Source organism: Ascidia mentula, chromosome 5 (genome assembly GCF_947561715.1).
Source record: "Ascidia mentula chromosome 5, kaAscMent1.1, whole genome shotgun sequence".
Classification (NCBI taxonomy): domain Eukaryota; kingdom Metazoa; phylum Chordata; class Ascidiacea; order Phlebobranchia; family Ascidiidae; genus Ascidia; species Ascidia mentula.
This window is the reverse complement of record NC_138570.1, coordinates 8,241,316-8,254,913: the sequence shown is the minus strand read 5'-3', so window position 1 is coordinate 8,254,913 and position 13,598 is coordinate 8,241,316. Positions and strand designations below refer to the sequence as shown.

At 35.9% G+C, this 13,598-nt stretch overlaps 4 protein-coding genes across 4 annotated transcripts; 3 read left to right on the top strand and 1 right to left on the bottom strand.

Annotated features, from left to right (window-relative positions):
* Positions 1-3,309: 3,309 nt before the first annotated feature.
* Positions 3,310-4,815, top strand: LOC145902304 (cation-dependent mannose-6-phosphate receptor-like). The gene is made up of 5 exons (XM_082990230.1): positions 3,310-3,557; positions 3,617-3,911; positions 3,967-4,097; positions 4,481-4,607; positions 4,675-4,815. The coding sequence occupies exons 1-5, from the start codon at positions 3,427-3,429 to the stop codon at positions 4,795-4,797; spliced, it is 807 nt and encodes a 268-aa protein (XP_082846356.1). The 5' UTR covers positions 3,310-3,426; the 3' UTR covers positions 4,798-4,815.
* Positions 4,816-4,885: 70 nt separating this feature from the next.
* Positions 4,886-5,927, bottom strand: LOC145902305 (uncharacterized). The gene is made up of 3 exons (XM_082990231.1): positions 5,526-5,927; positions 5,367-5,465; positions 4,886-5,309 (listed from the first exon to the last, which is right to left on the bottom strand). The coding sequence occupies exons 1-3, from the start codon at positions 5,891-5,893 to the stop codon at positions 5,135-5,137; spliced, it is 642 nt and encodes a 213-aa protein (XP_082846357.1). The 5' UTR covers positions 5,894-5,927; the 3' UTR covers positions 4,886-5,134.
* Positions 5,928-6,807: 880 nt separating this feature from the next.
* LOC145902390 (replication termination factor 2-like) lies at positions 6,808-9,060 on the top strand. The gene is made up of 6 exons (XM_082990337.1): positions 6,808-7,050; positions 7,116-7,198; positions 7,332-7,473; positions 7,528-7,660; positions 7,725-7,832; positions 7,969-9,060. Exons 1-6 carry the CDS (start codon positions 6,887-6,889, stop codon positions 8,197-8,199), a joined length of 861 nt encoding a protein of 286 aa, XP_082846463.1. The 5' UTR covers positions 6,808-6,886; the 3' UTR covers positions 8,200-9,060.
* A 477-nt stretch (positions 9,061-9,537) lies between these two features.
* On the top strand, positions 9,538-12,770 carry LOC145902086 (uncharacterized protein C12orf56-like). The gene is made up of 12 exons (XM_082989943.1): positions 9,538-9,618; positions 9,798-9,902; positions 10,007-10,174; positions 10,240-10,594; positions 10,649-10,848; positions 10,926-11,062; positions 11,117-11,266; positions 11,472-11,561; positions 11,629-11,776; positions 11,834-11,917; positions 12,140-12,372; positions 12,629-12,770. Exons 2-12 carry the CDS (start codon positions 9,846-9,848, stop codon positions 12,753-12,755), a joined length of 1,749 nt encoding a protein of 582 aa, XP_082846069.1. The 5' UTR covers positions 9,538-9,618; positions 9,798-9,845; the 3' UTR covers positions 12,756-12,770.
* The last annotated feature ends 828 nt before the right edge of the window (positions 12,771-13,598 follow it).

Here is a 13,598-nt window from a genome sequence, read left to right as displayed (position 1 = left end):
AAAATGTTATGTAACATATTGGTAGACTTTAGGTACACAAGTTTCTATTTGCAATAAATATATGCTCATAGATTTCATCTCACATAGTCTTATGCCGTACTGTTGCACAGCAAAACAAAAAAGCCAGATTGGATAGTTTGTAAATTGCACAAAAAATTCTTTCCCTAAAGCATTTTTGCACATGTACAGCTATATTTCCTTTTCAGATTGCCTGTAATATTTTTCTAGGATTTTTTTGCAATCTAAACGATGAAAAGCATTCCTATTTTTTTGACAAAGTAAGTCTTTATTTCCCCGAATTTGTTGTATGTTAAATTCTGGTTTTATGTTGCAAACAACACAATAACAGTGTAGCAATATTTTACAAAAGATTGCGCTGTCAAAAAATTACGACAGTAATTGTCAAATTCAACAGTAATCCATTCCGCCAATAAAGGTAATGTGTGCTTTTTGCTTTTTATATAAATATTTTGTAATAAATCTGCAATGCGTTTTATAAGTCAGCCCACAACTAATTTCGGATTTTTAGTTATTGCAGTAACTTTATTGCCAACATGATTTTTTATAGCTAACTTTTTTATGCAAATCGTCACTCATAAAACCACTAAAATTAAATTGAGATTGACTACATTACGCAACACAAAAGTTGCACATTTTGCGTCGGCTTAATTTTTGCCAATAAAACAATGTACAATGATCACAACTTTTAGCAAATGTGCAAAGAAACAACCAAGCGACCAACAGCGGTCAAAGCATTTTTCGCACATTGCCTGTGCACGATGATGTGCTCGCTGAAAATTTCTGCATTGTGCTAGCAGCATGCACAGCAAAACCGCTGGTACGCGAACCACCAGCGGTACGCGAAAGCCTTTTAGGTGGTAATCGAGAATGTTTGAAGAAAAAAATATTTGCAGCGGACAATAAAATACAAAGTTGGAAACTGGCATACGTTTTAAAAAAACAATTTCTAAATACATCCCTGTCAAAAGTATCATTTTTGGCAAATCGGTATCTCTTACAAGAAATTTTTGAGCATTATTCTTATTCGCCATGCAATACACGCAGTATGACACCACAAAGCAGTCGTCGTTAAACGGCTTGATGCAAGCCATATAACAACAGAGAGAGGGAAGTGTTATTTTCATAAATACTTGTATGTTATGTGCTCATTTAGGCTGGTATATTTGTTACCAAATCAAAAATAACGATGCCAAAACGAAAATACGACCCATCATACATAAAGTATGGTACCATTTAAATTAAGCACAGTGGAGAAATTTTGGATAGTGTGTAGTTACGCACAAAAACCCTTTCAAACTCTTCATTAAAACCCAGCCTACTTAAAAGTCACCTTGAAACCATTAGCAACACGAAAAAAAACAGACATAGATGAAGTTACTTTGAGCAAAACATGAAGCGGCAGCGATTATTCAAGGGTGACAGGACATATACCAGAAGTATACTGGGATGGTCATAGCGTCCTATACAAAGTCGGCCATTTGGTTGGAGACAGCTATAGGATGGAACACAGGACGAGTACCCCTTTTATTTTTTAAATAATCGTCCTGTGTGTAACTTTCGAACGGCAAAGGTAGATTTAACAGTTAAAAGATTTTTTCCTGTCAAAATAGTAACATTAAATAGACACTGATCTCCGACCAAGACCGTCTGAAACAAGATTTAGGTATGGTGCAAGATAGTACCTGATAACTGTTTTTTTTTGGTAAAAGCAAGTTGTTGCGCTGCCCTTGGCAGTCAGACGGGCGTGACTGGTTGCGCCCGGACAGTGCAACAGACGGGATTTCTGCAATGGTTCTTAACACACAACACTTCTTTTTCAAAAGGAACGGGCCAACTTTATTCGGAAAAGGCGCTGCGTTTCTACACAACACGCGTTGAATTAGCGACCAAAAACATTGAAATTAAATGCACAATTCTGCTTACCGAACTATTGTGGAACCAGTCACAAAAATATCGGCTTCTTTCCAATTATCACACAGCAGGAAACAACGTTAGCAGATTCAACTTGCACTTTAATTGTCTTATTCAAATAGAAATAAAATTAGTTTCCTACAGCAGTGCACGACAACTAACCAAAACTAAAACTCAGCCAACAACAGTTCAGGCTTGCACTGGGGTTCTACGGGTACAACGGTATTTGTGACGTAACAACGGTACATATTGTGCTGACGTCAAATTATCAATACATCACATAAGTGGCGATGTAACACAAGTGGTTCGCGATACAATTTGGGTTGGGGACCACTGGATTACAGTGTACGCACATTGTGCTCGTCTAGAAAATCCACGGCCAATTAAACAAAATACGGGGTCCGAAAGATATCTGTACTTCACTTTCAAAGCACAATTCAGGGATGTAACTTTTTTGGTCTTTGCTGTAAACTGCTGGACAGCATTTTTTAAATTGCACTCCGCTTATATGATGTTTCCGTTTTTGCGTCGTACATTGCGTTTCCATTAACCTTGACATCCTATGAAGCCTGCTCGCAACCATAATCACCTCGGTAAATGGTGCATGATTGTCAGTGTGGAAGTCATCTTCACATGATAGGCGCCTGACTTGATATAGCCTTATAGATCATTTGACACGAGAAATTTTAAACAAAAAAATGACACAGTAAACAAAATATAATTTATAAAAAATAGACGAAACAGTAGTTTAAAATAAGCGCCGCGGGTTTCTGAGATGCAGATGGTGAAAGTTGTGTTTTAAACCGTTGTAAATGCAATTGAGCAAACCTACAGAATAGTAACTTACTGAAAGTCGTATACTTATATTCTTCGACAAATTCTGCTTTCCTTAAAAGTATTTTTTTTTCCACAAAGCGATTTGAGGCTGCGCTACACGCGTTTTTATAAATAACTCCCAGTCTGAACCAATGCGCATTCATCCAATACCTGCAGCATTGTGACGTCAGACCCATTGTTGACGCAAAGTCGGAACCATGAATATGCTTCGTCACCAAATTTTGTGACATAATTGAAGAAATATAATCCAACATTCGCAAAATCCGAGACTTTAATAACAAAAATTAGGGTTAAAAAAAATTGCTTTAATGCTTCCGCACATTGTGTTTTAGAACAGATCAAAGTAGTCCAGTCGCCTCTGCCAACAGAGGGCACACTGGTTTTACACTGGAGTATGTCGGTGATGACGGTTTTTTAATTGACGCGTCACCGTACAGCATGTGACTTTGGCGCACAGGACTAGGGCTGTTTACTAAGTTGGACTACTAAACTAACTAGTTTTAAAGCAGAAGTAATGCCATGCTTACGCATAGCAAGTTTTAAAGCAAGTTTGTTTGTGGGCTGTAAAAACATGTTTTTTTACTACAAAATATTTTGATAAAATGTTTTGCAGTTGCAAAAAAGTGTTTTGTGTGAGAAACCCGGTATTGACGTATAATGATAAAAAGCATTTTTGCACTAACCCTTTTGAGATGCATGCAAGTATCTTGTGATTGCATTTTGAAAGATTCAAAAGATGAGCTTTCACAATCTCTGTTAAAAAAATTGGAACCATTGAAAGGTTCCACGTAAGTATAGTAATATTACCTCATTCCTGTAAAATGTTTATTTTGTTATGTTGCAACAGCTTCCATTACACATTCAAGGATGATAAACAGGACAAGTATCGATATACTGCAGGAATTTGCAATTCTGTTGCATCTGCTGCAGAATATGTTGGTGTTTTACAAGAGGAGATAGCTACACAACCGACCTTGCCCCAGCAAACTAGAAAAGTTGGTCTAACAAATAGCACCGTAATAAAAGGGGGCACAGATTGGATAATGCTGACGTATATGAATGGTGACAAATACAGCTCACATTGCAATAAAGCAAACAGGCAAGCTCACATTATGATAGTCTGCGACCCACTTCAATTCAAGGTACTAGCTTGTGCAACCAGTTTCAATATGTTTCAATAAATATGTTTGCAATCAGGGACAATTTAAAGTGCTGTATGAAGAAAATAATTTGGAAACTGAGCAGGAGTGTTTCTATATGATGGAGCTCAGCAGCAATGTCGCTTGTTCTTCCCAGGGCTTAAGTTCTGGCTCTATTTTCTTGATTGTGTAAGAGGGAAAATTTACAGTTATGGATTTGAGATGCCTAACTCAACTTCTTCCCAATTTTACTTGATGCATTTACAGAAACCCAGTTTGTGCTAATAAAATATAGCTATTTGCACATGTAATAAAGACATGTTAAAGTATACACAATTTCATATTGGCCAATGTTAGCTAAAAAAAATTGTCTGTTGAACATTTATAGTCTCTTGGTTTGATAGCTCTTGTTAATAACTGCGTTCGAATTACACATTTTGCACACATTGTCTATTCTAATTCATTGCATATATACAATGCCATGTTTTTTTAAAGAAAGCTAGTATTTTAATATTTGTAACTGCTATTAGTGTTGCAGCTCATAATGACTAATTGAGGTATGTCCTGCTCAGGTTTTTTAGCACACTTGCTGCATATCTTATGTTTGGTGCAATTTACAAACGATGCATGTATGGTTCAAAGGGTATGGAACAAATACCAAATATTGGATTTTGGAAATCTTGTGGAACATTGCAAGCAGTGAGTGACCAATGTTACTTTTGTGTTGTGCGGAGACGTTATCAAATGGCTTTGATTTACTTTTTAGGATGGATGCAACTACCTATGTAGATGCCAGGAAGGGGCATACAGTGAAAGTAGACCATACCATGGAATCGCTGATGATCAACTAGATGACGAAATAGATGATGAGCATTTATTGCCCATGTAAAATTACTTTACAGCTTCCTTTGAAGATTGTGCAATATCCCTGTCCCAGCGCAACTAAAACATGAGACATGACAAGTCACTGAAAGATGTGATCTTAAAATAAATGTTTTTGCACTGCTACAACACTCCAAAAACCAATTGCAACCATTTGAAACTGCTACTTTTAAAATTAACTTATAAAGTGTTTTTGTTCGTACTATGCAGTTGTTACATTTGTAATTCGAGTGTGATGTGAATGCAGTTTCATCCAATTGACTATATTCGATGTTGACATAAACATCAAGATTTATCAGTTGAGCAATTTTGATTTTTTTGAAATAAACTAGTGATATAAATCATTATTTTTTGTCAGTTTGTCTTCGAACTTTTTCGACTCTCATAAATTCCCACAGTTCATCTGCAGTCATAACCTCATTCCACACTTTCTTCTCTTGCCATTCCTTAACAAAATCTATTTTTTGCTTTTCTGTCAGTTTGGGTGGAGCTTGCTGAAGCCCATACTTCTCCCATTCCCTGCAATTTGGTAAAATTATAATTGCAAACAAGGGCGATGGTTAATGGACAACTCACCGCCTTAGTTCTGCATTATGCTTTCTTTTTCTCCTCCTAGCCCTTACATTTAAAGCTTCCTGGTACAGATTTTTGTTCAGTTGTCTCCATCTTTCAAGTCTGAAACAGCATTACGGGTTAACCAGTATTCTGCACCCTTAAAAAACATTTGTTTGTTACCGATGTCTCAGTGCACGCCTTCGTCGCCAGTAAAGGTCCTGTTTTTTTGCTTCAATTTGGTTTCTTTCATCAATTGGCCGGTCTCCAATTAGAGGTTTTTGTTTTTCCAATATAGAGTTGTGTGACATGACTGGGCATTCATATTTAAACATAAATCTGTCCAAGATGGTAGGGCAAATCTTCTCATTGTCCAAGGGTTTAATATCTGTTTGTGATTTGAAAAGGTGTGGTTTGTCCGTTGGCAGCAGCTTATACAATAAGGGTGTCGGAAAGTGTGAATGGTTGCCTCTGGGAAGTGTGGATAAAAGACATTTGCATACATTTGTTGCTGAAGAACTGAGTTTTAAAATTTGTTTCATTGCAATCATTACTATGCAATTGAGTAATTTTACGGCAACACTGTCATCTATAAAAACAGTTTTGTATGTACAAACAAATTTCCAAATACTAGGACTAACAAAATATAGCCAACAAAAACATTTTGATTAAATTCTATTTCTGCTTAAATTATGGTTAGTGGTATACAATTACAATTATGTCACTAATGCAACTATTACTTTTGCCCAGGATATATTTTGTTACATCATTAATCAAAAAAACATTAACTTGCATTAACAAAAGTTAACTAATAATGTACATACTTTGGTTGCAAACTTAATTGTACCGAAAATACTTTATTCGCAAAGGTTTCTCAGCTACCATAGCAAGTTGATTTTATTTAGGTTGAACTAGAGACAGCTATGTTGTCTGTGGCTTAACACAACACATGGAAATGTGACGTCATGTTTATATCACGGCTTAGTTTTTGAAGGCAAGTGCAAATTCGTAACAACCAACTAACACAAAACTATGAGCAAGTGTTGTTTATAATTACTTTGCAAAACACATGCTCTTAAATTTTGTGTTGTGTATAACAAAACAAAAAGAAACACGAAAAAATCACTGATCTCTATGTTTTAATAAACTTTTATCGGATGATCGTAAATAATTTAATGAAAAGTACTTCTTGGTTAAGTTGTTTGTTTGTTGACGTTATTTTTCACTGACATAAAAGAAGTTACCTTTGAATAGAATATCGTGTGTGTCGAGTTGTATATATGTCTGATAATGTGCTCATTAACATACCTTTGGGTTCATGGCATTTTGGCAACTGAAATCGTTTTGTAAAAAATATAAAAACAACGTATGTACAATGTACCATAGTAGTACCAATGGTGCGATTCCGCACTAGACCCAAATTTATTTTGGCATGAAAAATTACCTGGAATATCTTTGCAGTGTAATTGTTGAACAGGTACTTAGAGAACTCACCCATATCTGTTGTTCAATTTTAAATATAAACAAAAGAAAGAAACCTTAAAATGGGATGCGATGGAGGTACTATTCCTAAAAGGCATGAACTTGTACGCACTAAACAGAAACCTGAGGAAAAAGACAAGGATGCAGACTTAGCTGTGAAGTGGCAGTACTGCACCTTATCTAATCATATGCTTAAGGAACCTATTGTTGCATGTGAGCTCGGAAAGTATGGACACAGTCTGTTCTATATTTACATTTAGTTTTTTGTGACCAAATATTTTTTGTTTCAAGGCTATACAATAAGGATGCCATTATTGAATACTTGCTGGACAAACAAGCTCCGGACAAACCAGAGAAAGTATCGCACATCAAAAGTAAATGAATGTCTTAACAGTGACAATAATGGCAAACAGAAGCTGCTATTTGATAAAAAATATTGTTTACCTATTGGGTATTGTCAATAAGTATGCCAAACTCCATAAAAACTACAATTTGTTTTTATGGCAGGTCTAAAAGACATTTATACTCTGACACTATGTAAGAACCAGGCATGGAGCAATAGCGCTGAGAAAGGAGATGGTTACATTGACACGCACAAATCAAAATACATTTGTCCAGTGGCAGGAATTGAAATGAATGGAAAATATAGGTTTGTATATGTTTAAAATTTATTATGTTTTGATAAACATTTGTTGGTTTTTAGATTTTGCTTTCTGCTTTCATGTAATTGTGTATTGAGCGAAAGGGCACTCAAGCAGATGAGGGGGAATCTTTGCCCATCTTGTTCTAAGGAATATGTAAAAGAAAATGATGTCATTTTGCTGAACGGATCTGAGGTAGAAATGAAATTACACATTATTATTTATATCTGTAATTTTAAATGGTTTCACCAATATATAGCCTGAAGTCGAAAAGTTAAAAAACAAAATGGAGGAAAGGAAAGTGGCAGCAAAAGCTGCTAAGCAGAAGTCAAAGAAGTTGAAATCAGAGAAAAAAGATGTACCAAAGGTTAGTAGCAATATAACTGTCTATTGATTGGCAAAAGAAACAAGTTTATTCATATAATATGTTATTGTAGACCAGTTTACTTACAGTATCAAAATCAAGGTTTTTTGAAACTTGCTATTACAGTTTTCTTTTGCAGACAAAGATTGATGCTGTGGAAAAGGGACCAAGCACTTCAGGAACGAGTTCCAAGCCTAAGAATCTGTCCACATGTAGCAGCGTGCAAGGCGCAAAGCACAAACTGAATGAAGAAAAAATTTTTCAAACTGAAACATTCAAGTCTCTGTTTACCTCACACTCGTCTGCCAAACGAGCTAAAGATAAAAATGGACATTGGATTACGTACAATCCTTATCACTATGCTGGCTAAACCAGTTTTTATTTGATTATGTCTTTTTAGTTTTTACGTTTTTATCTTAACAGGCTTAATCTTTAAAATACTGCATAAACTTTTTGTTAGGATTTGACAAACTACAATTAAGGACTTTTTTACAAAAAAAAGTGACAGCAACCTTTATCTGATGTACAGCAGTTTTTAAGCGTAGCCTATGTATATGTATTAAAGGCATTTTTATATGTTTGCTTAAAAGGGCTTGCTGACAACAAAAGAGATGCATTTAAAATTTGCTGAAATTTTTATGATGTTGCTTTTGAATGGCTCTGACATTTTCATGATATTTATTTTTGTGAAAAATGTAAATTTATTTTTTGGACAATGAAATCAAGTCGGACCCCCGTAGACCAAATCGGAGTGACCGAATTCGACTATATATTGACGTAATAAATCTACATTTTCCCGTTAAAACCGCACGCACTGTTTTCGCGAAGGTTTTTTTTCGTACAAACCCATTTTTGTGCATAAACCTTAACAACAATTTGTGATTTCAAGCAGCTTTGTTTAAATCAGAGTTAAACCATAAAGGATATTTGAAGGATACGCACTCCATATTGGAAATCGGTCCGGTACGTCAGCACAAAATAGAACACCCTCTGTACCAGCTCTTCTCTGTTTCGCCCTAGATATTTTCGCAAAACCAACAAACACTCGTAAAAAAATGTTTTAGCGATGCATCTCTTGGCATTACTTTGTATGAAAAAGACAAACAACATTGCTTCAATTTTTAGTAAAACGTATCGTAGCTGAAATTTTCATGAAACGGAGACCGCAACTACTGACCGCGCATCCCCATTTTGTTGACACACGAATGCAGAGAAACTTGTTCATTTTTTGCCTGTTTGCGCAGCTCTGTGGGATTTGTGTTGTGTCGGTCGGTGATGTGCTCTTTCTTGTCTGTAAATATAACCCAAAAGCTTGACCTGAACGTTGGCCGGCCATTTGCAACACAATTCGATACAACAGCCGTTGTATTTACAACTCAAGTAAAATGCCTCCGCGATCCACAAGGAAAACTCAACGTGGAATTCAAAAAAAGATGTGCTTTTGCGCGTTCCAGTGATATGTGTAATTTGCAGAGGAAAATATTGAGGCTTGCAAATTTAAGAAATTGAGAGCTGTGGTTGCCAATTTAAAGGTTTTTGCTGCGATTCCGCTACGTGTGTTTGATGCCAAATCGTTACGTTTAGGGCCTGCACATTGGATTCAACAACATTAGACATTAGAGATGTCATAGAAACATGTGGAACATGATAATGGAAATGGGATTACGAAGGTGGACCTTCCATCGCACCTGTTAAAGTAGCGATGGTACGTTGCCTAGCCAAAACGCAACGCTTTTTTGTATTTTGTGGATTTTCGCAGTTACACAAACACTGTGTTGACGGGGAGCAGGTATGCAAGCATAAAGTATTCATAAAGTTAGTTCGTTTTATGCAAAGACATTGACATATTTTTGGGTGTTAAAGCAAAAACGATTATCATTATTTTTTAATTTTTTTTAAAATTACAAACGTGCTAACACTGTTGCTCATAAATGCAAAATTAAATTTGAACTTAATTTTAATTTGAAGATGGTTAGTGTTGAAAGTTTGAGAGGTTTAGTATAAATTCTTTGATGAATGGCATTAAAAGATGAAAAGTTTGAAAGTTTTCTGAAGCGGAGTGTTGATGTAAAGGTGAGTTGTTGTATAAAAACAAAAATGCTTTTGCTACATCCTTGATGTTTTCCGAAAGCAGCAAGCATTGTTATAAACCTGATTGTGTATTTTGCCTTTGGTAGATATGTGCTGGAATCAAAACATATGATCAGACAGTGGTCCTGTCAAAAACAGAAAGCCATGCATTTAGATTCTTAGCAGTTTCTGACGAAGCCATTTACGTCATAGATAATCCTCCCAAATCAATTTTGTACTCCATTCCATATAGTGATATTTGTAGTGTATCACAGGTATGATCTTTTTTGATTCACATAAATCTGTTGGGATTTTAACAAACACTTTGATGTATGTTCAGATCCATGACAAGGCAAAGTTTTTGCAGAGGGAATTACAAGATGTTGCACTACACGTCCTGATCAGGCATTCTTCCAAACCTAAGTTTTCCAATTCATTAGGTTCTACTCTTTCAACACAAAGTATAGGTACAAATGATGTGGGCCAGAAAAGTTCATTTCTGAAGTCAGTGTTCAGCTCTGGATCAAAACGAAGCAATAGCACTGGTGAAGGGTCAATGAAACTCTCCCCAACGTTTAAAGAATCATCACTCAACAAGAATTCCAACAACAGTAACAATGTCGGGAGTTATTTAGGGTCACCACCAAGAAGTGGCCAGTTTGAAATACTGGATCAGAGTCCAGTATCAGACACAGGTGTATAGATTTATTGAAATTTCCTTTTCGCCATCTTGAAGTTGTTTTTCTTAGATTCCTGCAGTAGTATCTCAGACAACCACACATCACCAAGGTCAGCATTGAAATGGACAGATTCTGAGCTGAATTCCGATGTTTTAGAACCAACTGTTTATGCAAACAAGGCAAATGTTAAGGAACTGCATGCATATGTACTAAATAACAACTCCCTTGTGTTCCCTATGCTAAAGGCAGCATGGAGGGATTATTTACTGGTAGGTTGCAATCAACAAAATATGTGTTTTATTACTTTATTTACCAGATATTTGTAGTTTACTTGATAATTGTGCAGAATTCCATGGAGGCGCGTGATCCACCACAGACTAATAAATCTGTTCATTTATCTGCTGTGAATGCATTATTTGGGGATTTGAAGAAAGACATAATGCAATGCCATGCACAACCACTGGCCAGTGAACATATTTACAAGTAAACACATTTCCTAATTGCATTCATGATGTAATGCAATTTGTTTTTATCAAGGTACATTTATGAACTGAAAACAGCTGCAGAGCAATACAGCATTATAAAGAAGTTTTTTTGGCAAGATGGACAGTTGCTGACAGCTCTTGCTGGTTTATTTGTCAAATGCAATCTGCCAGTTTATGATAATGAGCATGCAGATGGTTTGGAGTGAGTTCTGTAGCTTTATTTGTTCTCACTCTGATGTGGAAATTCAAGTGCTCTCCTGAATAATTTATTTCTGTATTGCCCTGAACCGCATGTAACAAGATGCAACACTATGTGATATTCATGAACTTTGATATCCCATTGAAAAGCAGACTATATATGTTTATGGAGATCTGTATGGTTTGATATTCATGTTCGATATTTTTAGATGCTGCATTCTCATTGCTGAAACTTTATCTTTAATGATAAAACAAAGTGAAGCTTTGCCAAATTGCCAGCACAGCATTCAACAACAAAGGTTTCTCTTTAAATTGCAACCCATTAGCTTGTTTTCATTAAAGAACTTTGTTATTGCTTCGAAACAGTGCCAGCTTTTACAATGTTTTGATCAAAGCTTTGATCACCGACAACTATTTTTTGAACAATGGCAGTTCGGAGCTATCTGGCCTGTATGAAGAATATTTTACCACTCTAGTTGAAATCCTGTACCATCTTGTTGTGATATCCGAGCAGGTAGTTTGTGACTATGTAACTTTAGTTCTTCAAAGCAAAACGTTGTTGTATGATAAGGTTGTTTGGAGTGCACCACTCGTGCCACATCACAACTTCACAAGTCAAGTTCTGTTTTCTGCAATAAGTGAATGTCAAAATGTGGTTAGTTGAATTTATTAATTATTACTTGCATTTGATAAGAAATTATGAAATATGCAACTGTTTTTTTTGGTTAGTTTGCTTAGAAACAAAATGAAGTAAATAGCAGTAACTTTTGTTTGAAATGTCACTTATTTATTTAAAACCCTTGCTGAGGCACAAAATTTAAAACAAGTCACTTGTCCCTATTACATACTATGCTGTTGACCAGTTATTTCTGTGAAGGAACTTTTCCTTGACCTGTTGATACGGGATTGCGTTTCAATCTGGACCAATGACGGAGAGTCACGTGATAACGAAAGTTTGACGTCAGCTGGGGTTACTGGAAGTCGTTCCTCTCCTCTGACGCCCAATGGATGCGTGCGCTTGTATCGGAGTTTCATTCTACTTCATCGCATTATCACGAAGGTTCCTTTGGCAAACGCACGCTCTCGTTCCAAGTATAAGGAGGAATTTAAGTGAGCAATAAAACATTTAGTTTGCAACCCCTGTTTTTATTCCAAACTTTGCGTGGAATTTGGCGTTCGCTTTACAAAATTATTTTGGTATTAAACAATATGAACATTTTTGCAGTATTTTTCCATGATTTCCACTCATGAAACGTTACCTGAGTTGAACGTATTGCAAATACCAGGGGTTTAATAGAATACAATAACCGCGAACAGTCGCACATTTACAACGGGACGAGATAAACCTTTTCATGTTCTTTCAAAGGTATTACATACGTCCTGACAGCGTCACAGTCAAGGTTCCGGAAACTTATGCCGCCTGTGCCATGCTACGACATGTTATTCGAACGGTTGCTTGCCTGATTTTGAATGGAATTCACAGTCCGCATTGACTGAAGGCTGTGTAAATGCTTTTGTCACCATTTGTTTTATGCAATTTGTTTGACTCGACTTCCGCAATTTCGCATTTTTCCCAGCATGAGAAAGTTGCTGGGAGCTGTAATGAAGCAACGTGTTTAAACTCTTGCACTACTGTTTTTTCCTGACCTTGTTTTTAAGTTTTTACCGAAAACAATTGTTTTATATTAAATCACTTGCCTTTTTCACATCCCTTCGCATTTTAGTTTTTTTTTTGCTTTCCGGTGCCGAGTTTTTTTTGCAATAAGGTATATACAAAAGTTTAAAAATTTATTTTCCATTTGGTATTGGTTTCTAAAATATTTTGCAAGTAATCAATTTAAGTAGTGCGTTTTTTACCTTGAAACATTAAAGACTCCCAACTGGGATCACTGCCTTAACGAGCATACAAACAGTTCTGTCAAAGGGATTGTGCTTCAAAATGCATTGTATAAAGGTTTTAAGCATGTACCAACGCAATATAAATGACACGACGCTTTTATGTAGATTTATGCACGTTTTCTTGATTCTTCAGGATAGTTGAAAATCGTTTTTGCACTGTTTTCTGATTTGTACAAATACATGCAGCAATCAATGGTGTGTTATGCAGTCCAAAGTGATATCTCAAAAGGACTTAGACCGATGTTTCACAAGGGTGTGCAACAATACCTGATATAATAGCTATAGTAGAGTTTAGTTGAGTTATTAATGCTGTTGTAAGTTTTGTGACGCCGTATCGTCAAATATATAAACTACATGGGAAATTTTACTCGTGTAAAAGAAGAAAGTCAGATTGTTTCAAAACAGTACAACAACTCTATATGCCAACTGGAAAATGT